This window comes from Mycetomoellerius zeteki, unplaced genomic scaffold, assembly GCF_001594055.1.
Source record: "Mycetomoellerius zeteki isolate Tzet28-1 unplaced genomic scaffold, Tzet1.0 scaffold168, whole genome shotgun sequence".
In the NCBI taxonomy this organism is placed as follows: domain Eukaryota; kingdom Metazoa; phylum Arthropoda; class Insecta; order Hymenoptera; family Formicidae; genus Mycetomoellerius; species Mycetomoellerius zeteki.
The window spans coordinates 524,900-551,088 of record NW_017256633.1 but is presented as its reverse complement, the minus strand read 5'-3'; the positions used below and the strand labels follow the sequence as shown (position 1 = coordinate 551,088).

At 40.8% G+C, this 26,189-nt stretch overlaps 1 protein-coding gene across 1 annotated transcript in view; it reads left to right on the top strand.

The window, feature by feature from the left end:
• mirr (iroquois-class homeodomain protein mirror) overlaps positions 1-25,974 on the top strand; it is a 34,726-nt gene extending 8,752 nt beyond the window's left edge. Inside the window, exons 2-5 of the mRNA XM_018445894.1 lie at positions 6,320-6,814; positions 10,389-10,501; positions 23,900-24,204; positions 24,412-25,974. Coding sequence (XP_018301396.1) covers positions 6,320-6,814; positions 10,389-10,501; positions 23,900-24,204; positions 24,412-25,367 — 1,869 coding nt within the window. The 3' untranslated portion in view covers positions 25,368-25,974. The remainder of the gene's footprint in view (positions 1-6,319; positions 6,815-10,388; positions 10,502-23,899; positions 24,205-24,411) is intronic.
• Positions 25,975-26,189: the final 215 nt, after the last annotated feature.

Here is a 26,189-nt window from a genome sequence, read left to right as displayed (position 1 = left end):
CTTCCGTAAGCATCGTCAACGAGAATGCGATTACGCCGACGCGGGCGAAAGTAGTATCGCCCTGCCTCGGTGCGTAGTGGTGGTATCGTTCGTCACAATGTTAAACTGAGTAATGTATACGTATGTACGCTATTGTATCACCACAGGTCCTCTTCTGATAATGCGCCGCCGCCGGCCGTCGTCATCGTCGTCGTCGTGGTCGTTGGTAATCGCTTTACGGCGAAACTTCGGTGTTGGATGACGACTTCGCAGTTTCGCCGTTCTGCTTTTGTCGAAATACGCTCACCGCGAGCCCCCGGGAACCGTGAACGATACGATTGTATGTACGTTCCGGGCGTTCCCCTCCACGACGATCTAACGCCAACGATAACGTCGCATTTTGCTCCCCTCGGAGGCATGGGAGTATGACCATAAGCGATTAGCAGGGAGGAATTAATTAATTTAGCTGCATATCGCGCGCAAATTATCGATGATACTTGGCAAATTATCGATGATACTTTATGAGAAATTGGGGCGATTTCACAAACCGCCCCAATTATTTCCCGCAATCGCAATTGTGGTCGGCGCAGGAGCATAAATCTCACTCTTCGCTTTTTCACGAATTTTTTTTCTGAAAAGAAAATATAGAAGAACGAATGGACGAATTAAATATAGAAAAATAACCATTTAGGCGGAATATTTAGAGCACTATGACTGGAGAGAGTATTGATTCCTTGTCACAGCAGAAATTGAATTTGCAAGAATAACTGATCCCCGGAAATAGAGGGTCATTACATTTTTAAGTTATTGCTAGTTAAAATTTGATTCGCACAGGTATTTTCGAACATACAGATGGTTTACGCGACTCGTTTAAATCACGAATATAAAAGCTGTTTTTTTGCAATCGACGTATTTCCAATTAATTTTATTTTATACACGCCGAATTATTCGGATATTTTAATTTTTAATTCTTTCGTATTTTTAATGTGTATGAACATTTTTATTATGTATTAGACATTTTTATTCGTTCATTAATTTTTGTATTAAGTCTTTGAAGTCATACCAAGTTGCAAAATTTTCAATCGATTCAAAAGATCATTGATCGGGGAGTTGATCTTGAGTTTAAAAAATAATTGTATTCACGTATTGTCTGACTGTAGGGAATTAGCGAAGATTTTCACGTTTTTCCGATGTAACATTTAGCAAATAGAGACGACAGGAAGATAGAAAAAGAGAGAGAAAAGGGAGCGAAGAGAAATATGGATAGGCGAGTAGTGCGGGGTGGGAACATAAGTGAGTACTGCGAGGCCTAAACACACACGCGAGGAAGGTCCATCAATCTGGCCTGGAGTCAATATTGACTTGGTTGGGCCTCGTTGCAAAGAGGGCATCATCGGCACGCATAAAGAGGATCCGGATCGGCCGCCGCGCCGGTCCCTTTTCGCTCGCAGGACACGCGTGACAAATGCTCCGCGCGCAAACACCAGCGCATCTGTGTCCACAGGATAACCGATTCTCTTCCGAATGGCCTATAAATCCTGGAAGTGCAGTCGCGCTGCGGAGGTCCGCCGTTCGTTTCCTATTCGACGTACCTCCTATTCGCGTTCTTTACAAGCTTCTCTATCTGACACTCCGTATCGCCCGGAGCATCACCGTCGTCAACCTGAGTTTTTACATTTATCGAGCTCTTCGCTGGAAAGACACCCGTGGCTCCTCTCGGATTTTACTTGAATAAATTTCTCCGTGGATTGTCCAAGATCCGACAATTTAAACTCGCATATCGTGATATATTGCGTGTATTATGATTTAATCTGTGTATTATAATTTAATCTGCCAATTAAAACAAAATAAGCACATGTCTTCAAATATTACGGCTCTTGATTTTTACATATGTGTAAATTATTTATCATTTAACCTATCTTGAAACGATAGACAAATATGAATTATTCTCATATTTATCACTTACATTAACCTTAGCTACACTTATTTTTCATACATGTATATGGTTACTAGACAAGGATTTGAAAAATTCCACTAGTCTTTTCATCATTGCTCGAGAAAATTATCTTACGATTAACTTTTTTTAATCGATTGTAACCTAAAAAATATGTCTATTCTTTACTCAGAAATAGTCTGAAATCATATTAAATACAAGAAAACGTAAACTTTTAGTTTATTAATTCTATTAATAATTAAAACACGAAAAGAACGATTTTGATGATGAATCTAAAAATTTAAGATATATATAGACCTAAAACTAATTTTGTTGGATCATCAAAATAATTTTGTAGGAAACTTAAGCATGATGAGGAATACTGTAAAAAAGTTTTGACGTTCTAGCAATTAATTTGAGCGTCTTACATAATTATTTTAATAGTCCAATAAAATTATTATTTTCAGATCTGTATCTAATTAAATGTTTAGATACTTCAGCAAAACCATTCTTTTCATATAAAGTTTTAAAATTTCACTGAGATTTCAGAGACCTCAGAGTGTATGTATAGCTAGGATTAATATTTCGGTTACATGTTTTCAAATAGGCCTTTAAATATCTCAGCACTTTTTTGAAAACATCAGCTTATTATTCCAGTCCTAGTATCCTCCAGCAATGTTTTCGCGAAACTTTTTACCACTGCCGAGAGAAACATTGCTGATCGCGCTATTATTTGTTCCTACATGTCCGCTGCACCGCGCATACAAATCGGATTATAAGTAAGATGCGTGCGCCAGGTGCTGTCGGTGTGTATCGAGTGCTGATTCTTAGTTGCTCGTCAGGTACTCGCTCACGGTCGTTTTAATCCGAGAACATACGTTTTTTTTTCCCAGACCCGGATGACGATCCATCGATCATCGACTCGCGGCGCGATGCGTGCGATATCGGTTTTTCGCGACGCGTGAGCGATGGGTTCGTCGTGATTCAGGTACCTGAATGACAACCAGCGTGCGAGTCGAGAGATTCCGGTGTAACTTTCCACAAACTCCTCGAAGATGTCAGGTCGACACTAAGCGGTGCGATGCTCCTTCGCAGTGTTCAAATATTCACGTATATTCTTCGATCCGACGACGAATTCTCGCTCGTCTCATTCACTCGCGATGCAGGTACATCCCGACGATCGCTCGTCCACTTTATCGCCAACCGGTTTTTATAGTACGTATCAAGTAACGGATGTTTGCGCGAAATTTTACACGGAATCGGGTGTAAGTAACGTATAATTACGCGAACGTCGCGAAAAGGGAATGTACGAAGAAAATGTCTCCACTCGCGTGTCGGAGATTAACACATTCGAGAAAAATCGAGTCGATTATTTTTCCAGTTGACATATATCTGCTTTTTTCCTTCTAAAATATCCATAAATATAAATCCAAATGATATGCAGAATGATTCTAGTTTTAACGAGTAGCTGGCGTGCAACGGATGATAAAAGTCGCTCCGAACGACACGAGAAATTTCATATCAAACGTAAAAAAAGAATTTTGTACACACCTAGCATGAGCAAAGTCTCGGGCGAAATCTCAGGTTTCTACTTAATCTGCAATATTCTTCGAACTTGATGGCCGCGTTTCAATCCTAAGAACGATTAATCAATGTGAGACACACAATTATAATTAATTTATTTTAAAATTTTAGCAAACGTAAGGGAAAAATCGATATTGCTGCATCGTAACGTGATTGTTAAATCACAATTCATTCCTCAGCATGTGTTCCTTCAATGGAAGGCATCTACGAGAGAAATCAGTGATGGCAATTAGCGCGCTCATGGCACAAACGAGAGAACGAACAGCTAATGCGTCGATATATCGGCACGTATATGCCGTACGAATAATTATTGCTTTCGTCGGTCGCTACTGGCACACTGTATGCCACTATAATACTGCTTCGAAGCCACCTTGCTATTTTAAAGGAGACGGCGACAACGACGAAGCCAGTGGTGCTTAAACCTAACATAATACTTCTTCAATTCTGTCAAGTTTTTCTGCAAGGCGTCCATGTGCGCTTATAAATATTCTCTCTTGGATTATTAATAACACCTCTATGATAAAGATCTTGATATGATAAGATCTTTAACAAATTAAAGAATTCTATAAACATGCTTTATCTATACACACTGGAAAAAATGCATGTAATTTTACATGGAAATTACATGTATATGACTGGAAAATTATCTAAATTACATAAATATGCTTGAAAATTTACTGGAAATTGTAAATTTCCAATCATATTTAGGCAATTTTCCAGTCATGATCATGTAATTTTCATGTAAAATTACATGCATTTTTTTCAGTGCAGGGTAACAAAAAAGTTCGGTCACAAAAGTTTTGTGTTCATCAAATTATTAGTATATTTACGAAAAACGAACTCTGAAGTTTTAATCATACCTAAAACTAATAATTAACATTCAAAAAATAGCTATTTTTAGCTTTGATACAAATTTTAAGGCGTTTTTAGAACGCGTCAACAATGGCCGCACATCGTTTCATAGATAAATTCTTCTAGGCAATCAATAGAGTATTTTCAGTTCACCAACGGATAAAGACCTTTTGATATATTTAATAATAATGTAACTAACACACTCCAGAATTATTTTTCTTATTAATGATAAAAATGATAACAAATAACGTCTGCTTGCTACGTAATGATTTAATAAAGACTCAGAATTGTGTAGCTAAACTTTCTTGTCATCCTGTATGTATACAAATACGTATATATAACGTATTATGGAAATTATAATGTTAATAGTTTCCGTTCAATGATTATTACAAATGGTTGAAAAAAATAAATGAAATTAAATGAAGGAAAAATAATAGAAAATAAGAATAGAGGAAAATTCAATTCTGTTATAATAGAATTTTTTAAACATTGCGTCAATTTTTCGTTACTTTGTAAAAAAATACGACGAAATAAGATTTCATTTGTAAAAAACTACGTTAGGCACCACTGTGCGACACCTCGCACAGAGGTGATATAGTTGCCGCTGCGGTTTGCACGGTTGCGACTGGCAAGCAGCTTCGATGCGATCGCATCGAGTAACTCAGCTGGCTTCCTCTCTCGAGGACTAGGACTGAGTTATGGCCCGTGGTCGCGGACACTCGCCAACACGCTTCGTCGTTTAACCCTTTGCCCGATCCGAAGTCCCGAAGCGCATTCTTGCCATCGTCGGCTTTTCCCTCGAACTCCCTGGAATCTTACGATTTCTGAGAGAGAATGGTCGGATGTATGGTTATGCATCTGGCGAGAGACCGGTTCCTTCGCCTTTACGCGCGACGCGAATGTCGAACGTATTTTTAAATCGAGAGAATTTCTTTTCTTTTTCTTTTTGTAAAATTGGCTCTATCAGTGATATTTTCATATTTAAATCGATTCGTCGATACAAGAGAAATTGTACTCTAAAACGCATTTTTTTACCCGAAACTGGAGAAACCGCTTTATATGGGTAATGCAGAATTGTTTTATATTAGCTTTATCATCGTCAATCGCAACGTGCGACGAAACATAGTGGAAATACGGTATTTACTGTACATACACACACGCATTTGGGCAACGTGCGACAGTTGGCCCTCGAAACATCGGCGACGCATCGAGGACACGCATTAACGCGACTCTCTCTCGACGCCATAATGCGTATCGCGCATGGGTTTTTCGCCCTAGCACAATGCGTACGGGGGTTTCGACAATATGTTTGGGGCCACCGAAACGAGGCAATGGATGGATGGATGGCTGGCTGGCTGGGACAATCGCGGGGAGCGTCTCTCTACGGGGTAGGGGTGTTGCACGGGGGTTTGTTTAGGTTCCCGGGCGCGAAAGGCACTCAACCCGCTAATCTATTTAGCCGTAGTGTTTGATATGGAATTAATGAGGCTCGCCGGCATTATGCCCAGAGCCCGTAGATTTTCGGTTTAGTCGTGGAAATAAAAGGGGGGAGTCTGATGCAGTTGCGTTCACCTTTTCATAACGGGGATCGCCTCTTACTATTCGCCAGCTGCAACACGTAACATGTCGTCAATACTTCGAGATTTCGTAGCGACGATATATCTAATTTTTAACGAGATATGTGCGCCTAATTCTCGTTTCTATCAATGTAGTTTAATTTTAATCTCGGTTCAACTAACTCTTCATATTTTTCTAGTTCTAAGAATCAAAAAAAGATGCAGAGTAAGTTGCACTGAGAGTAAAGTTAATCTACATTGATTGATAGAAACAAGTATAGTTTTACAAAGAATTTAACTTGAACTTGAAAAGATTTAAGTTGAATTTAACTTGGAAAAATTCTCACGTGTATGTAATCAATTAATTAAGTCAATTTTTAACTGAATACTGGATCTACGCTCTTGTTGGTTACAGTGTCCTGTGACAGTGAACTCGTCGTTGGCGCCGTCCTCGGCCTCGCCTGCCACCGGTGTGATCCTCAGCGCGGGCGGCTCGTCCCTGGTCAGCAGCGTAGCCGCCAGTACGACGACGAATCATCCCCTGGACGTAGCCGGTCTGTCGCAAGCGAGGATGGCAGTGACGAGTGCGATCGTGAGACCGCCTGGCAGTCCCACTACCTCGGTTAGCCCGTCCCAGGGTCATCCGCCACCATCGACCGGGGGTCCTACTGCAGCCAGGTGTTGCGATACCGGTCGACCGATCTTCACGGATCCACTGACGGGCCAGACCGTCTGCTCCTGCCAGTACGAACTGCTGGGTGGTTATCAGCGTCTAGGTGGCCTACCTACGGCCGCGCTCTCCATGTACAGCGCGCCATACGCGGCCGCCGCCGCGGCGGCTGCGTCCGAGGGTATGGCTGCGTACTTTCCTAGCTTGGGCGCCGAGCAAGCACCCTTCTACACGCCCACGGTGAGTCGACGCTATTGAGTGTACAATGAAACGAAAAGGACCGAGGTGAAAGTTCGTGAAATCAAAATTCGACAGTTTTATGCTCGCGTTTTTTCTTTCCATGACTAGCGAAGGATTTTTTTTTTTCATTTTGTGAGAACTTCGCATGCATTATTTCCACTAAAATATATAACTTATAATCGCGCGTTCACACGGTTGAACTGCGCCGCGCGCGATAAGCTCGACACTAGTCTTTGAATCGATTGTAACAGTATTTTGTCGCAACGGGATATGGTGTAAACTTTCCAGAATTTCCTCGCGGTGCGGAGAGAGTAGCGTATCGACAAGCCTGGGAGAGAGATAATATCGATGCACGACTGGAGTAATTCGTGAAACAAAGGATATCGTGGATTTTACGATTTCATCGATGATAACATAACCCGGAAATTCTGAATTTCGAATAGCTGTATTCCATGGCTAGTTATGTTTATTTCTTTTGTTAAAGACGAAACAAGCAAATGTATTATATGATATAGTGTATTTTATGTAACTCATCTTGTTTGCCTTGCATAATATTATAAATAGACTCAAGCGGAAATTCTGAAGATGCTAAATGATACGAATAGCCTAAGATAATTATACAATCAGCAATTTCCATTATTTGATTTCCTGTAAGCAACTACGTAACAAATTAATTTAGCTTACGCATGTGTAATTACTATTAACAATAGAATTAATATCACACCGTTGGACAAAGTATTGAGTTAACTCATTTAGAAGTTTTAAAACGAAGCTAAATAAATATGTATATCGCCGATATGCTGAATATAGCGTAGATAAGAGATTGAATAAGAGATTGGATAAGAGATTGTTTTATTTAAATATTGTTCTATCTAAATATAGTATTATTATACAAGTACTCAATCAAAATATGATCGTGTGAACCGATTTAAAGATATTATAAACCGTTAAATATGACAATCCTTTATAACGCATTTACAATTCTGTGCAAACATTTTTGTCAATGTCGCGTATAAGAAGACTCCTTTATACTCTGAGTAAAAATTACAACAATTCTGTCGATGTTTTCGGATTCTACTTGCATTCTTTCAAATGCTTCTCGAACATGGCGTAAAGTACTAAAAGGTTAATATCTGAACGTAGTCGAGTTCATTGGAAGCTCGGGATGCGAGGTTTCTCCTCGCAGTACTTCCGCGTTCCTGCGCACCGTTGATCTCAGATCGTCGAAACGTTCAACATAACTCTCCAATATCGATAAATGCTTCGTGCGAGCCGGCAATAGTAGCGACGTTATATTCCGCCGTAAAATTTTTATCACGCGGATTAAATCCCAGTATGAACGAATTTCTATATTTCTGTATCACTGAGTGCAGATTAAATTCTGATACGAATTTTTATATTCATGGCTTCGTTGAATGTTTCGAAATGACGTGTTTATTTAGCGGATTAACAAAGTTTAGCGATCCAATTTTTTCGATGTGACGCAATTCGTACCTTTCGTTTACGCATGCAGAAAAAAAAGCGCTTCTTTTCGTTTCGCACCGTTACTCTTTTCTCGTGCAGCGATTCGCGATGTCATCACGAATAGGTGGTGACTAGGGAAGAGTTATTAATGTGTAATCTAGAAGAAGTGCTTTTGTGTGTTCGTCTATGCGTTGGACAAGCGTTATCGGACCACACGCGAAACGTGTACGAAGAAATAGCAACGAAGCGAAAATTTATGAATCCATTCTACCGTAACAGTAGGACACTGTCGCGTATTGCCGAGTCGTTGTCACTAAGACCGAGTTGTTATCGTCGCTCTTTATGATCGAGCTTAAGGGGTGCGAGTATATAGCCATAGCCTGTTCATAACGAGGCAGCAGATTGTACAGATCGCGCACCGACTACGCAACGTTCGTGATATTACCTGTATAAAGTCATTAAGTATCGCTTTTTAAAGAAAACGTTTATCTTCTAACCCCCGCTCTATGTAAATTCGCATTTACGCTGTTCATGATGATTATCTGGGCTGCGGTTCCGTAGATTTATGTAGCGTAATTCCTGTCGCAAACATTGCTTTTTGCAAAGCCCCGAACGTTATCGTGTAAAAACATTTCGTCTGTCATTTTGTGTATATTTCGGATATCTACTGATATTAATCCTTCGACTGCAATCATATTTTTACTTCCTCCGTCTGCAATCTGGGTTTTTTCCGGTCAGCCTAAGTTTTTTTTAATGTTCTAGGGTTTTAGAAAAATTCAGGGTTACTTTTCAACATCTCTATTACATTACCAAATAGTTTTTGAGGAGGAGAAATAAGACTCCTTTATGTTGGAAATTTAAGTTAAAAACTCAGATTTGATTAAAAAACTCAGATTGGAGACAGAGGATTAATAACATATCAAGTTAAGATATTATTATGTATGATACATATGTATGTCATGCAAGAGAGAGAGATTCGTCATTTATTTAGCTAACGGCTTGGGAATATATTCCTTTAAAGCCCGTATTAGATTACAGGTTGACGATTTCGGTTTGATGGCTGCCTCGTTCTATTTCAGCCGATCATGATGGACTCGCTGCATCATGATTGGCTGAAATAGAACCGGGCAACCGTTAATCGCAATCGCCAACCCGTAGTCTGATATGGACTTAAAGGCAAAAAAGCTCTTAAAAACAAAAATATAAAATGAAAAATGTATTTAAGTAAAACTTTTGCTTAATTATGAAGTGCGATAAAAAGTAATATATAACACAAAAAGTTAGAAAAAAAGAAATTCTTTAAAAAAAAGAAAAAGAATTTTAAAAGAATAAAGAATACTTAGGATATATCAAAACGATTTTATTCAATATTATATTGAGTCAAGTTTTCTTCGGAGAGGACGTTTTATAGTCCTAGCAAAGAATATGAGAGAAAGAGAGAGAAAGAAAGAAAAAACCTTTCATAGCCTATTATACCCGCTAGATAAAATACAGCAGAAATTTAATAGTGACCATCCTGTCGTATAAGCGAGGTCATGGGTTAGAGAAGCAAACAAGAGAGCCACACACATCGATCCTAATTATTATTATCAGCGCTTTGCCAGCTATTCTTTCATCATCGTTGATGCATCAGAGATCTGGCCGAGCCATGCGACCGATACGAACTAATTGCGACGTTCGTTCCGAAAAATGGATCTCTTTCGAGCAATTAACCGCATTCTGCGCGATTTCATTTAAACGTCGTGATAACGAGTGACCGGGTTCGGAGAATGCATATACATATGCGCGGTAATAATCGAAATAAATCCATGACGTGCGCAAATCAGCATGGCCACTTGAAACAACTTGTATGTGTTTCATACGTATATATGCATTAATAGCCTCGAAAAAAACTATATAGCATAAAACTGCTCAAACTTTTTCGACGTAAAACAACTCGTACAATAATTACTCTTATTGCTGTCGTTAATTCGCCGATCATCATCTTTCACCTCATTCCTTTATTACCTTTTTGTATATTACTTTTTTATATATGTCATAATAATTACGCATGCTTGGCAATTGCAGAATTGAAATATTAAGATATTTATTTGTTTATACGCTGTTACAGGCCACCGGTCTAGATCTTAAAGAAAATCTGGGCGCTGGAGCCGCAGCAGCGTGGCCTTATCCCTCGATGTATCACCCTTACGATGCTGCTTTTGCGAATTACCCCTTCAATGGGTAAGTCTTGTAAATATTTTCCGAATTATTCGCTGCACGTATTACATGCATTATACATTTAGCGTATATTGATTTCGCGTATGACGTCGATATCTGTTATGTATATAGATTCAAACACGGGCCAAAACAACAACCATTTAATTAGATAACAAACTGCATCTCGATGCAAACAAGCTAGACGATTTCTGATTATCGTTTTAAACGGAAGTGTACAGTTGCCGAAAAATTGATTCATTGATTTAGATAATGTCTAACCAGTTAATATCAGAAAAATGTATTCTCATAAAGAGCGAAGGCAATCTGAGCGAAATAAATGTCACGTACCATATCAGCTTTCATAGAAAGGTAAAAATGTTCCGAAAGATCCTCGCGAGTGATAGGAAATGTCACGCTATAATTTTATTTATCTCCTTGGTGTTGAAACCTTACAGCAGACGTGATAATTATTTTAATGCCACCGGAACAGTGTTATACAGAAAGGGTACTCCTGCTCTATAGCAAGAGTATAGTGTTCTTTTGCAAATCTATAAGACGCAGACGAATCTTAATTACCCCGTAATCTCTGCGATGCATTATGTATTTTCAACGTCGACGCACTTTAATGCCTTTTCCGTCGCGAGAAAGGGAAAAAAAGAGAGAAAGATCAGGTTGTATGTGCTCCTTTTCCTCTCTACGTCGATACGCTGGTGCACGGACGGAGATAAGACGGCGAGAGAAACACATAAACATTCCAATAAATTAGCGCTCAAGTGACCCGGGGCTGTCGCCACGACGCTTTTTTTCTCGCGCACTTGGAATCGGTCGCGGCGTGTCTGACGCGGTCGGCGAAAGGTCTTGTTTGATAATTTCAAGTCGGATCACCGGGATAATGGAGATTAGAAATTCGGAGAAAGTATCCGGAGCAGCGCAAGCGACGCGACGCAACGCGACGCGACGTTGGGAACGATTGACGCGAGGTCATCCGAAATATCGATAATTAGCCCGCTTAGTCGCATTTCCGGGATCTCCAGTTTACGAGATTGTGGCTGACTCGAAAAACTTCGTTATAACGGCATGCATTTCATGCACGAACGAAGAGTTATTGCGCGTACACACGATGACTGGCTCGTATCTGTGTAAATATGACCGATAATATAAATTACTGTTGGACATTAGCCGGTCCACGCTTGAAATATCTCTGTATGAATTATAGTCGAGTCACTTTCGATCATAGCAAATATGGGCCTCGATCGCTAATGAGACTTTGATTGCTTTCCTTTTGCAATTGACACTTTTGATACAAATCGACAAACATTGCTTTCCATTTATAATTTTGCTTAAACTCAATCGTTACTTTTCGACACTGCCCAGAAGGAGAGTCGGAGTGTATTTATATTTAAATATGATTTTTTTGGTCGATTGAACCAATATTAGAACGTACAAACCAGCTCCTACCGTTTGTAATATATGTACATTGGAAAATACACCGTTTGATAAATTTTAAACTAATTGTAAATTTTGTAAGGCTAAGTATTAAAAATTCGCACACACTTTACATATGGCGTTCCATTTAATTATGGCAAATTGTATTCGAGTGTATTAATTCTGACCGATTGAACGATATTATAGAACGTACCAACGCGCGAATCAGCTTTTATCATTTGTAATATGCATACATTGAAAAACACACCGTTTGAGAAATTTTGAGCTAATTGTAAATCTTATGTCTATAGCATTAAAAATTCGCACTATGCATATGGCGTGCCATTTAACTGTGGTGAACTGTATTCGAGTGTGTTAATTTGATCGATTTATGTCTCCTAAAAGGAAAATAGCCTTTATTTTTAAGGAGAAAATGTCTCAGTCGCATATAATGCGACTGGTGCAGTCTATGAAATTCTATTCTAAGCGTTACTATCACAGTATTTATCTTTTTCCACATAATATCTATAACGCTGACTCGTGTCAACAAATTGATAAAGATTCAATTTCCAGCGTTCTTTTACGTCAATGACGTTGATCGAGGCGTTCGATATCCCACTGCTTCTCGGGGGAAAAAAAAAAATATATATATATGTATATAATCGACGGTCACGTATTTCGCCATGACACGAGGAGCGGGAGAGACGCTCCTCTAAAGGCGAAGCAACGAGCCTGGTTGACAACAGTGGTCAACGCGTGGAATCTATACTATCATGCGTGACGCACTTCCGGCGATGGCTGCTTCGTATGCAAGGAAGCGATCGGGTAATACAGCTTGCTTAGCATCCATTCGCTCTAGTCGTGGCCGGGCGACCGTGGTCCTCCTTTACGGGGACCCACCGCGCCGGATCTGTGGGCCCTGCGCCGCACCGGAACTACACGCGCGAGTTCTATGGATTGTCAACAGGCGATACAGGCGGCAGCCGCGAAGCAATCGTAGCTGCACCTGCGCCGGCTCTGGACAAAGACACTAAATGGAAATCGGAAATGTCTTCCTTTCGAAGTAAAATTTTGTATGTATTTCTCGGCTTTCCAGCAAGAGACTCAATGTAACACCGAGAGGGGTACTTAACCACTTAATGTAATCATGGGACAGAGTCCTCGAAATCATTATAAAATTCATATGAAATCTCTATGTATAATCCGATAATTACATATGCATACTGAGAGAAATGTTTTGTATCAATAACCAAATTTTGTTACTGACACAAAAACTATTTGTTGATATATGATCAATCAAATCGTTACTTACCACGACAATATTAATTTGTTGAATTTATTAAAAGAACTAATAATTTAATGATATAAAACTGTTTTGTATGATATTTATAGATCTTTTGTAATTAGAAATAGAATATTTTGTTACCGGAACAAAACGGTTACATAAGAATAATATACCTATATCTTTCTACAGATTGAAATTATGTTTGACGTTTTTGAATTTCTTTAGCAAAAGTATATATAGATTCAGATCAATTAAGATTACTAATCACTCTGAAAAAATGGTTGTTATTATGATTGGTCATGGTGTGGCGAGAGCCGAGAAGTCCACGAGAGTAGTCTCTAATCGTCCCAGCTTTATACAGGTAGACATTGAATTTCTCTTGCGAGAAGACACGCCATCTCTGACAGCTCCGCGAAACGTTCCTCGTTCTACTATAGTGGATTATTTTGTTGAAATTAATAAAAAAATATTCATTTTGTAATATGGTAACTAAATTTTACATGATTATTTACAAAACGTAAGTAACCAAATAAATTTGTACTGTTAAATAAAAAAATTTTATTCATTTGGCAAAAAAATATTGTATTTTGTAATTTTAACAAAATAATCCCATGATAATCGGCCATTTGTGAATAATTTTCTTTTTTTATTACCAACACTATATCTTTTTTCTCAGTACAACGACGAGAAATCATTGTATATTCAATATTAAATAAAATCGTATATTTATCAAATTACTTCATATGTAGTGAAAAAAATTATTTGTTATTAGGTGAAATCATATGAAATCATATGAAATCATGTAATCTGTGGGACAATATTTCAGCTAATGGTTATCCCCTCGTGTAACACAGTGATCATTTCATCTTTATGTAATATTGGCAAACCACAAGAATGTAATGATTCACTGCGTTATACTGGTGTCATCTGTGTTTCTTACTGAAAAGCATCCTTATCAGATTCGCGGAGGATTGTCGAAAGAACAACCGATTCTTTTTCCTTTCTCATGAAATTATGCTTATTTAGCTAATGCACGTCTACTCAGAAAGTTTCGTGCGCGTCGGCGACACGCCCCGTTCTCGCGTTTCCTTCGCATTTCGAGACGAACGGATTTGCACGACAAACGTGAAAGCTTTCCTTGACTCGTATATAAAGCGCATTATATTCAGCCCTTTATCGAATTGTATGCACGCGATATCTTTTAACATCGTGCCATGTAGGTGAAGCTAATAAGAAATGCTTACATTGATGTTTAAGAAGCAGTGTGCGATGCCTGAGGTGCCCGTTATTGTGAACGCCTATTATATCTTATCATTAAAAGGAATGTATTAATTCCATTCTTTCTAGCTCTTGTTTTTGCAACAGCCGGAAGCGAAAAAGAACTGACTTTAAAGTTTAAAATGCTCACTTTTGTTTATTCATCATTCTTCTGCGTGCATTACTACTTTGTATCACATATTATATACATATAATTTTCTTGTAGACAGTTTCTTAGCATCTAACTTTCTCTTCATATTTTACATCGTCTAAAGCGCAAGGAATATTGCATTATCTTATTGCATTATCTTATATTAAATAAAAAACGTATATCTTTTATATATAATTACTCTCTGTATTGTTAATTATTTATATTATAAAATTATTCTTTATATTATTTCTTGTAACGCGGAAAACTACCATAAAGTTATTTTTATCAACCACGTGATAGTTATATCAACTCATTTCTGTAACTAATTCCATGGTGAAACGATAATTATTATTATTATTCTCGTCAGTGATGGCAAAGATATCGTGCGAAACGTTTCGGTAACGCCTGGCCCGGAACTATCCCTTAAATCGGAACCGGGAGGTGCGAAGGATCTGGCGCATTATGCGCGAGCGTGCGCGACGACCACTTAACATGAGCATACAAAAAGCCAATAATGCAGCGTTGGCATGCACGACCGCAAGGTCTTGGGATCGTACGGGTTAACGGTCTCGTCTTTCCGGCGGATTGGCCCTGCTTCCGGAGACATATAGGGTAGACAATAAGAAAGCGACGAACAGGTCCCTCTGTCGTACGGGCAGAGGCCCGCTTACGTCGTTTCGCGCGTTCTATGTCCGGCATATCGTTGAGACCGATCGCCGATATGTAGTATTATTAAGCGTGTCCGTACAACGACTCCGATGTGTCGGCACGCGCTTCGAGTCTCGAACGAGTATCCCGAGGCACGGCACGAGAATTCTAATGTACCTACGCGAAGTCATCAGATATGAACGAGCGCGGTTATTAATGGAGAAAAGAAGATTCTTCGTAGAACTATATTTGTTCGTTGTGAAATCGAATACAATACGTGCTCCTCGAAAACGTTAGCTTTCTACCTAAAAATTCGTCAGCGACGAAATTGCATATGTATAAAAACATATTATAAATTTGCGATTTCATACGGAAAGAACGACTTCGCTGAAGTATTCACAAATTTAGATAAAGATATGAAAATAATTTCGTTAAACTATCGAAATAATTATATAAAACGCTTAAACGTTAATAACAATACTGCAAAAATTTTAACATTCTAGCACCAATTTAAGCGTCTTGCACTGTTAAATTCATAACGTCAATCTATACCTAATTTGAATTATTTTTAATGATTTTTAGGTCGTCACTGCTTCTACTCAGTATGTTATTAATTTAATTAAAATAATGGAGTTAAACGATTTAAAAACTCAAGAAAATATACTAAATTTGACTTAAATTTATTATTTACTAAATACACACATACGTTAATATGGACGTTGTTTACTTTGGAACTAATCATATAGAAATGGATTAATTTTAACACACATAGAAGTTAAAAATAGCAAAATATTTAACTCAAAACATTGGATTTATCATTGCTCCTTTGATATCTAATAGTGCACATAATTATTTTGATGTCCAAAGAAAATTATTTTCAGATTTGTAGTTAGCTAATACTTTAACAAGACCATGCATCTTCCTCCGATGATCTTACAAGGAGAGATAAGGCTTCGCAGCCGAAGGACGCTCGTGAATGGGATGTAAAGGTTTAATGTTATCATTTAGAAATTAGAGCCTTAACACACAGCGACATCCACAGCTCGCCGTCGATAGGACTCGAAATATTTCGCGGCTAATGAGACGAGGCGGGGCTGGTATCCCGCACCCTTCGGTGCCCCGCCTGTGAGATACGTCTCGCGTGGATGATGTACGGCCGTTTAATGACCCGGTTTCGGTCCCGAGGGACGGTTTTTGCTTGGGTAGTAAGGGTTGAAGGGGATGTGCACGGCGGAAAAGTCAGCGACACTCGTTTTTCGTTAGACGAAGGGGTCGCGGGGCCCACGCGCACAGCTTCGTTCCTTCGGTAACATGCGGATGACAGCGATTCGTCGAACCGCGTGACAGGCAGCCCGCGGAATGCACGTCGCTCTTTCCCCATTAGGCTTAATGGACGTAGATTAGTCCTGCTCTGGCTATGTATGCGCGTCAGGATTTAATGACTTAGCCGCACCCCTCCACCCGATATCGCTGCCTTCTCTCAACAGTCGAACAGACGTTGCCAAGAAATAGCGAGCTGCACTGATTGCAAGCGGAGCAAAGATCACGTTCTTGACTGACACGGTCTTGATTACTAATTTTACAGAAAAATGTCGAAGATGAAATTTGATATAAAACCAATACGATAAAACTGTAGATGTTTCGATTAAACGAAGTGAATAATTCATGAGAGTTATATATCTCGATTAAGAGGTATACAGGAATATCAAATGAAAGAATCGTCGACGTGGCAAATCATAAGTTTAGCGTGTGTGATAAATTATTTCATCTTACATTTTAATCTACGGAATGTTTCTTAAATTCACAGTCTGCTAAGATAACAATCTTTCCTCTACTCGTTTTTGTTTTACAAAAGCACTTGTTAAACAGCGCACTTCAATCTAGTAAACAGGAAAACGAATATACGAGCTAATTAGTAATTAAGCGATCACCGATCCGTTACTCACGACCATATCTTTCTGCGAAACACAGGAAGCGTGCTTCCATAAATTTTGTAAGTTCAACGATAACGGTCGAGAAGCACGGAGCAATAATCTCGACTCACGATAATTCAGCGTGACTTTAATCACAGGCGACGGAGTTAGAGTGCGTTTTGCGGACGGATTTAAGCGATCGTGTGACAAAGTAGCGCACCGTGTATCATTTTGTATGAACTCGGTGATATTCACTGGGACAGTTGGAGGATGAGTGAGAGAGAGAGAAAGAGAGGGAACAAGATTGTATAATCTCCGCATGTGGCGGGGGATGCAATGCGACACGTGTACACATACACGTCGACACGCGGCTGAAGAGGGAGAGAGAGAGAAAGAGAGAGAGAGAGAGAAAGAGATCTTTCGCCGCCGTGATGTTCTCTGGCGAGACGCACACACATATCCGGCGAAGTTTACGATCGATCTGTCACACCGCGACCAACTGGTAATAAAGTTGGATGCGGAACAACCGACTGTCACACCACAGTGACAAAACTTCCTCCTCCCGAGCGAGGCAAAGCGAAGCGAAGCGAGGCGTGGCGACGCGAGAACGCGCTTCTAAGCGCTTCTAAGAGCTTAACGTGACGACATCGGGTACCATACTAGACACTCGTGTCGTGTAAACTGTGGGAGTGAAAACCATAGCCAATGTGCTGTCTCCTCCTGCTAGCCGACTGTAACTCGATACTAATAATCGGCCGACTCTCTCTCTCTCTCTCTCTCTTTCTCTTTCTCTCCTCTCTCTCTCTCATTCCACGTCGTTCTCTCTTACCATCACATTTTCATATCTCGTATATCGTAGTCTCTAGTCAATGCAAATATTTATATGTTCCAAGTATCAAGAGCACATTGCCAGTCGTCGAATTAGAATTTCATTCCCGCGCGTTCATTCTCATTTTTCTCATCCGCGAAATCCTGTTTCTTTCTGCCTCTTTCTATTCAATTCCGACTGATTTTAATTACACTACCGGTTGCCAGTTGCGGTTCCCAGTTGACGGTTCTATTTTAGTCAATCATGATGCAACTAGTCTCTACTCGCTGCATCGTGATCGACTAAAATAGAACCGTCAACCGACAACCGTAACTGGCAGTGTGATTACGGCTTTACGAGTATCGGCCAAAATATACGTCGTTGAAATCGCCGAATCATGCCTGGAATCTTTGACTAGTGCGATAAAATTTGCGTATATTATTAGTCTTCGATGATCAGCTGCAATTCGATGCAATTTTAATTGATTTAGGCTATGAAAGTATTTGATTTAATAATATTAAGGATATTGATGGACGGTCTAATAATATTATAATATATTGGAATAATACGTGAATCGTAAATTTCTTGCAAATAAAAACTGTTTACAAAAGTATTTCGTATCTAATGAGCTTTCATAATTAATATGCAACTTGTTCATCATCATAAATCGTTCGCAATTTTTTAAATAAATAAAATTTGAAGGCCTTTAATAATGCACAATACCTACAATATTAACGCTCGATTTTTCTTCTTCTATAAACTTCCCAGTACATTTTCGAATTCTCAACCTGTCTCATGTGAAGACTCGCAAGGTCACCATCACGGAAAGCGAGTGGATCAAAAGGGCCGCAAACTAGTCTAGCCGCGGCTGATTAAACTCAAGCGCGACCTCAAACGACAGGGATAGTGGTGCGCAGGCGAGGCGAACTTTGGGACAAACTGGATAGTCTGGATGGAAAGATGCGCGCGAAAGCGCAACCTTCGTGCGTGCTCACAGTCGTGTCGCGGAAAGATGGCGTCTACCATTGAAATGGCCGCAGTAACGCGCTGATAAAACATAAGGCATGACGACCGTATCTGAAAAGGAGCGTCGGGTGCAGAGGGCCCAGAAAAGAGGGAGCAGGATAGAGGACGAAGTTAGATATCATCCCTAGTTACGGCTGGTGACGAGGGGCGGAGTCATGCCAACCGCACACCTGCCCCGAGGTGAACTGCCCTTGGTCACCCCCGGGGTTCCCCCCCCCCTCCTCATTTCCACCCTCTCTGGAGGCTACATCTTGATGGACGCGTTTACGCTAACCGGTCGACGGGAAAAGGGCGAAAAAGAAATGGCCGTTTGGTTGGCTTTTAATGGTCGCCTCGATTCCTGTAATCGCCGTCTTGAAAACGCTAACTGGATCTTGCAGAATCCGAAGCTTCATCATGGAAGCACGCGGAGAACCGGTTGTTATCTATGAGAAATATATTCACGATAGCGGTCCATCCCTTGGAGGATGTTAACCGCAATGCGCGGTCATTCGGTTTGACGAATAAGTCGTCCGGATCGAAAAAAATATCAGCCTTTACGCCGTAGATCGACGAAATATGCAAGATATGCAAATCGCGATCCTTCACAAATTTGTATTTCCGATTGAACGCAATAGTAATATTTCATACAACTGAGAACTGTCGTGATAGTCGATACGTGTGTTAATTCGAGACGAAGGTTACAATTATCTCGCAGAAGTCGAAGTGTAATGCAGTTTACATCAATGGAAATGTGTTGCGCATATCGGCGATAATACTTTTACGACTTGCATTAATCAAAGTGCTTTACGACATTAAATCAACACTTCGTATATACATTAGGTTAGTATGGCTTGAGACATTGTACGGTTGGCGCTTAATGATAATATATACGCATCGTTACGTGTTTGTATTTAAATTTACTTTACATTTGCTCGATCAGTACACTCATATTTCTTCAAACCAGTTAACAGTCATTTTATGGGACAATCTTCATTAATGTTTCTGTTAACTGAAATTTTATTCATTTACGCATTATTAATAAGTATCGTTAATCATCTACATTTCTCTTTTGCTCGTTTTTAAAAGTTAATTAAAAATATAGTATAAACGATATTAAATTAAAACGATATTTAATTAATCTTTTTAGTTGGTCTTAGTTGTCTTCTTATAGTTCTTTAACCCGGGAATAGTTATCCGTTTCTTTTTATGTAAACGATTACCCGAGATGTTTTCACACCTCAATTAAAATAACTATTATTAATAACATATTGTATTATTGATTGTTTTCCGGTTTATTAGTATTTAACAACATTATGGATATGGATTTAATATTTTAATCACAATTTTTTGGAAAAAAAAACAAATGTTAAACAAAATAAGCACGTTAAGTAGTTTATTGTGATATAATATTTAAAAAAATAAAAATTTTAATCAATATGACGCGTTTTTATTGTGGTTTTTTGATGGAATATTTAAAGGTTCATAAAGAATAGTTATTTAAAAAAAAGAAAATATGTTAAACAATGTCTATATAAAACAATATTTTGCAATTCATACTTTATCACCGCTTGGGTAAAAACAAGTGATTATTTCCAGATTAATAGATGGTTCGCATTTTCTGTATAACAATCAAAATCTAAATGTTTATAGTAACAAGGTAAGTACTGTTGAATTGGTAAAGGAAGTTGCATCACCTACGTTGAGAATGCCTTTGGGATGCGGCCCGCAAAGAGATCGGAAGTGACAATGTCAAAAGTATTTCTTCTGATAAAGATTTGCTTTCGAAGTAACGAGAGCATAGTTTTTTTTCTGAAACGCAACGAGGATAGATAGGCATCTTTTGTAAGGATCAGAAATGATAAACTTTTTAATCACTTTTATAGTCAATGTATTGTACAATCAGTAATGAGTTTTTCACAAAACGGTGAATAGTATTACAAGATGGAAATGGCGTAGGATAGAACACGAGGCGCGGCCCGATTAGCAATCACCATGGAAACAAGCACTTGATGCGATCAGTTATGGAGAGGAGAGGAGGATGCGCGCGATGCCGCTCATATGTATGCGTATCAACGCACACCTATGCACATTTGCATGTATATTTATATATTTCCGGCAAATGCACAGAGCTCGTCTATATTCTGCTGTCGGTGCTAGATATGGCAAGAAATGTAAACATTTTTTTTCGATTTCTCTGAAACGGAGCAAAAACGAGCATATGTCTATAGGACTTTTTTTCTTAGTTTTTTACTCCTCTACACGCTCCCGAAGTTTTGCCATTTAATTTGGAAACACCCTGTATATATATTTACATATGTAGCTGTCGTATATTTAAAGCGGTTGACGATGGCGATAGCGATGGTTGGTGGCGGTGATGATACCAGAGGTAGCGGCTGTACGAGAGATAGATTGGGAGAATCGCTCGGCACGGAACGAGGAGGGATCAGCAAGGGGGAGGGGGGAGGAGGGACGTAGGAGAAAGAGTAACGAGGAGAGTGGAACCGTTGATGCTGTGAGCCAAGAAAAGAGACGGAAAACAGGCTCAGTACATGGATGGAGGAAACAGAGAGATAGAGATGGAGCGGAGGAGTGGCAGAGAGGCGGAATCGGGAGAAACCAGCGGCACCAGCAGTTGCCGCTCTCGGGGCGGCTGGCTGTTATCATGAGAAACAAGCTTCCACTCTGATTTTTTAATCCGATCCGCGCCCCCTGCCACCGGCTGAATTTTAAAATAACTGCAGAACGCCATTTGCTCCTCGCAAACAGACTGGGGTTAAGCCATCCCCCCGCCGTCACCGCCGCCGCCGTCGTCCTGCCGTCTCCTCTCGGTGCTCTTGGCTCTTTTCTGTCTTCCTCGCACTTTTCCTGTCCCCGTTCTATCGATGTTGGTCCATCTCGTGCATCCTCCGCCTCCCTTCGACTCGCCCAAACCACCCTTCGCCTCTGTTCTCTCGACGAGCGGAGGCAGTACGCGCGTCTCCGACCCTCCGCGTCTGCGACCTGGCGTCGAGCGGATAGGACGAGGAGTAACACTGCGGAAGGATAGGATAGGTCGAAAGACGAGACAGAGAGATGTATATCAAGGCGCGCGCGCGTGGCATGAAAGCGCCTGATGCCAAATTGAAATGTTTAGCGCTTCGTTTCAGCTGCTTCAAATCCCGCATGCGGGGCGCTCCGGAATCGGAGCGAGACAAATAGAAGCAGGAAAAGTGCGATAGGTAGATAACGTGAGGCAGAGCGAAAAGAGATGGGGAAGTGGCGAACGGGGGTGGAGGGTGACAACGAAGATAGAGGAGCGAGAAATGCCGTGTGTAGGCCTGCCTTCGAGAGAAGGGTAGATAAGTGACAGTTTTATTAATTTCCCATCTCCTGCCGCCACTTCCACGCTTACCACCCCTATATCTAACTTACCCAACGCCACGCAACACCAGGGACGTCAGTCGCGCGTCCATACACGCCTTCCCACCCTCGCCCCGTCGTCGGATACGTCTCGGGGTGTGCGAAAGCGAAAATAAAGCTCAATAATGGCGACGCGCCGTGACGGGGCCACCGTCGGAGAAGGTGGCGGAGATGCCGGTTGGGGATTTGAATCAACGATATCTCGTCGTTCAGCGGTATTTTTATGAGGGAAATTTTTCACGCCCGGGATTTGTATAGGCCTTCATTTTTTTCGCAACCGTTTGTACGCTGAAAATATTTCGGGCGTAAGATGTGAATTAATTCGTAGTTTTTATAATGGAACTTTTTTTATGTATTGTAATTCTCAATAAAGCTATGACTCATTTACATTTACGACAGAGTTCAGTAATTGGTTACAGTTGTTAATAACGTATACGAATAAGAAAACGTTTCCGATTAGATCAGCGATTTCGTATAAATCTCTCGAGACACACGAAGCTTTGGATCGTGACATCTCGGCCAGATCGTACACGCGAGGAAAAAAAACTGCGAAAGAAGACGAGAGAGACGAACAGAATAAAATAAAATAAAATTCCAGAAGAAGCAGAGAAAGAAAGAGGGAATGAAAGAAAAAAGCGGAGAGAAAGTCCACCGTGAGTCCTAGCCGGTCGCTCTGGTGGTGGAAAATTTAATTTCGATCCCGTCGATTCAGCAGTTATACCGAAGTTTAATCTTTGATAAGGGTTAGTCTTTTAGTAATGGGATCCCAGAGGGTCGGTCGCTCCAGTCCGACAGAGTGAGGTGGAAGGTAAGAAGGAGGTTGCTTGCTCTCCTCTTCTTTCTCTCCCTTGCCCCGCTGATCTCTTTTCTCTGGCCAGAATGGAAGGAAAGAGCTTAAACCGTTAGATAAAGATCTGCTCTCAGGATGAAAGTAGTACCTACCCGCTTATATCGCTCTTCAAACCGAGCAAGACTCGGACTTTTATATTGACGTTGGGAAAGGCATAACGAGCCCCGCGATAGGATAAGTTTTTCGACGTGGGCTTCCGCGGAGGATCTGCTAGCCCCCTTTGGCTCCTTCTTCGATGTCTCATTTATTTTCGCTCATTTGCGTATAAAGTATCGTGTCCCGTGTATGTGTCTATCCAGGTCACGTGTCTCCCTCGAACGAAAACGTGTTCATGACGTAGAACTTAATCCTCGACTGGTCTGATGAGGCGCAGAGACCGTTTCGAAGCCTACCAGACCAGTTACAGGATAATAAACGCGTGACTTAACCCGCAAGTTCTGCATCTGCGCTCCGATTGTGAGATGCAAGTTGTTATTGAGAATATAAACAAGCAATGGTCTTTCATACTGTCGCCATTGAATTTCCATCATTGCTTTGTCATTATTGCTTTGTTAATTTACACTTTTTGCATATATCGCCTATAAAAATATTTTCTACAGAATATAAGAGAGTAATTCAATGATAGTTGTATGTCGGGATGACTTTACATATAATTTTTCTCACTTTAATTTGTTATAGTTATGGCATGGATCTAAATGGCGCGAGACGAAAAAACGCGACACGGGAAACAACGAGCACGCTGAAAGCGTGGTTAAACGAACACAAGAAGAATCCATATCCCACGAAAGGCGAAAAGATCATGCTGGCTATTATTACCAAGATGACACTGACACAAGTGTCGACGTGGTTTGCGAATGCGCGGAGACGCTTAAAAAAAGAAAATAAAATGACGTGGGAACCAAGAAATCGTGTCGAAGACGAAGATAACAATAACGAAGACGATGATAGCGGGAGGAAAAGCGTCGATGAGAAAGATCGACTAGGTGAGTCTCTTGAATAATATATGTATTTCTTAGATTTAATCACATTACTTATCATGCCGACCAACAATATTAGTACTATGATTATCGTATTCCTGAAGATTCTTCTGTTTAAATTGTTAAATAAATCAGTTTTTTTTTAAATTGAAAATTTAAATCGGAGCTGTATTATTCCGATTTACGACGCTCGATTTTTTCTTCTTGGTTCAGATTCGAAAGACTCAGGTACAGGTTCCAGCGAGGACGGCGAACGACCGGCACACCGTTTGGACCTACTGCATGGCGGCAGTGGTGGATCGGCGGGCGTCCAAGGTAGAACCGAGAGCGAGTGGAGCGAGTCGCGAGCGGACAGTGGCCCGGATAGTCCGGAATGTCTGTACGATCAGAGGGAACCGAGGCATCCGCTGCAACTGCAGCATCCGGCGTATCTCACCCAGAATCACGGTCGATTGTTGCGTCATCCCTCACCGGAGAGCACGTCGCCAGGTAGTCAACATCATCTTCCGCCGAGCACCAGCGCGCCGTCCACGGGTAGCGCGGTGACGACGAAGCCGCGGATCTGGTCGCTGGCAGACATGGCGAGCAAGGACGGCGATCAGCAGAGTACGAATCCAGCCACGATGACGGGTCTGACGTCACCTTACAGCGGAACGGGCGGAGGTGGAGGTGGCATCGGCGGTGGCGGTGGAGGTGGCACTGCAGGGGGCAAGCTCGTAAGCCCTTTGGCTAGTCGACTACCGCCTCATCATCCCCTCCATCCGATACATCCGGGCACGCAGTTTGTAAGACCGCATCCGGACTTCTACAGGAATTTGTATGGCGCGTCCCATCTCGGCTCCGGTGACATATCTCTGCTGGAAACGTATTCGAGGACTCTTGGTGGACTTGGCGGCGTAATACCACCATCCACGGCCCCGAGCATACTTACGTCCTCGTCCTCGTCGATTTCCGTCGCCGGTAACGTGAAACCTTTTTCGATTAACGGTGGTAGCGGCGCGGCTGGCGGTACCACAGCCGGATCGGCAGTTTTATTGACCACCGCATCCTCCGGTCTATCGCCGTCATCGTCGTCGACGGCGTCGTCGGGCGGGTCCGATCAGTCGCCCCATCCGGCGGGCGGCGGTCTCCCCGCGACTCAGGAACTCAAATCTCCCGGACGGGTGTGACTCGACGAAGCGACCGATCGCTAGAGAGACGTTTATCGCGGGCGCGCGCTGTGCATCGGCGGGCGTTTTGTGTGGTGTGGCTGACAATAATCAGAGACTACAATCTTGTAATTAGTGTACAGTATAAAACGGAAGATGATGAGATATACTGCCCCAATCCGCTTCCTCGTTTCCTAGTCTTTTCATTTTTCTTTTCTCTTGTTCAATGTCATCATCGATGTTCTTTTTATCTTTGATTCCCTTCCCTTCTCTCCTTCGACTTTTTTTTATCCAAGTTTTATTTTCCGTACCTAATTACTCTCGATAAAGAGGGAAAAACTCGTAGTACCGACTACCCATAGTGGCTCTATCGCGGTATAACCGTACAACATCTAGCGCGTCAACTCGACAGTACTATTACACACATATAAATATTATAAATATCTAAAGATATACGATAATATAATTAATATTATTTATGCGTTTGTAAATAGTAGAGAAAGGCCTAGTAGAGGAATCGTCCGGCCAGTGTATGTATTGTATGTAGAGTAGACACTATATTACTAGACTACCTGAGATCATAATTCATATTAATGACGATTATTATTATTATGATTATTATGATTATTATTATGATTGTTATTGCAATGTTTATAATATTATCGATTCACGTCGACTCGGTCGAGCATGACGAGGTATGGGTCGTTAATCGCGGCGACAGATTGCGAGAGATCGCCGGAGTGTATAAAGATTCTTGGAGGCCAGTCCTTGGTTCCTCTTCTTGTAAGTATCTCCTCTCTTATTTATTTTGCTAAAAATTATTGGCTCGTGATAATTTTTCGC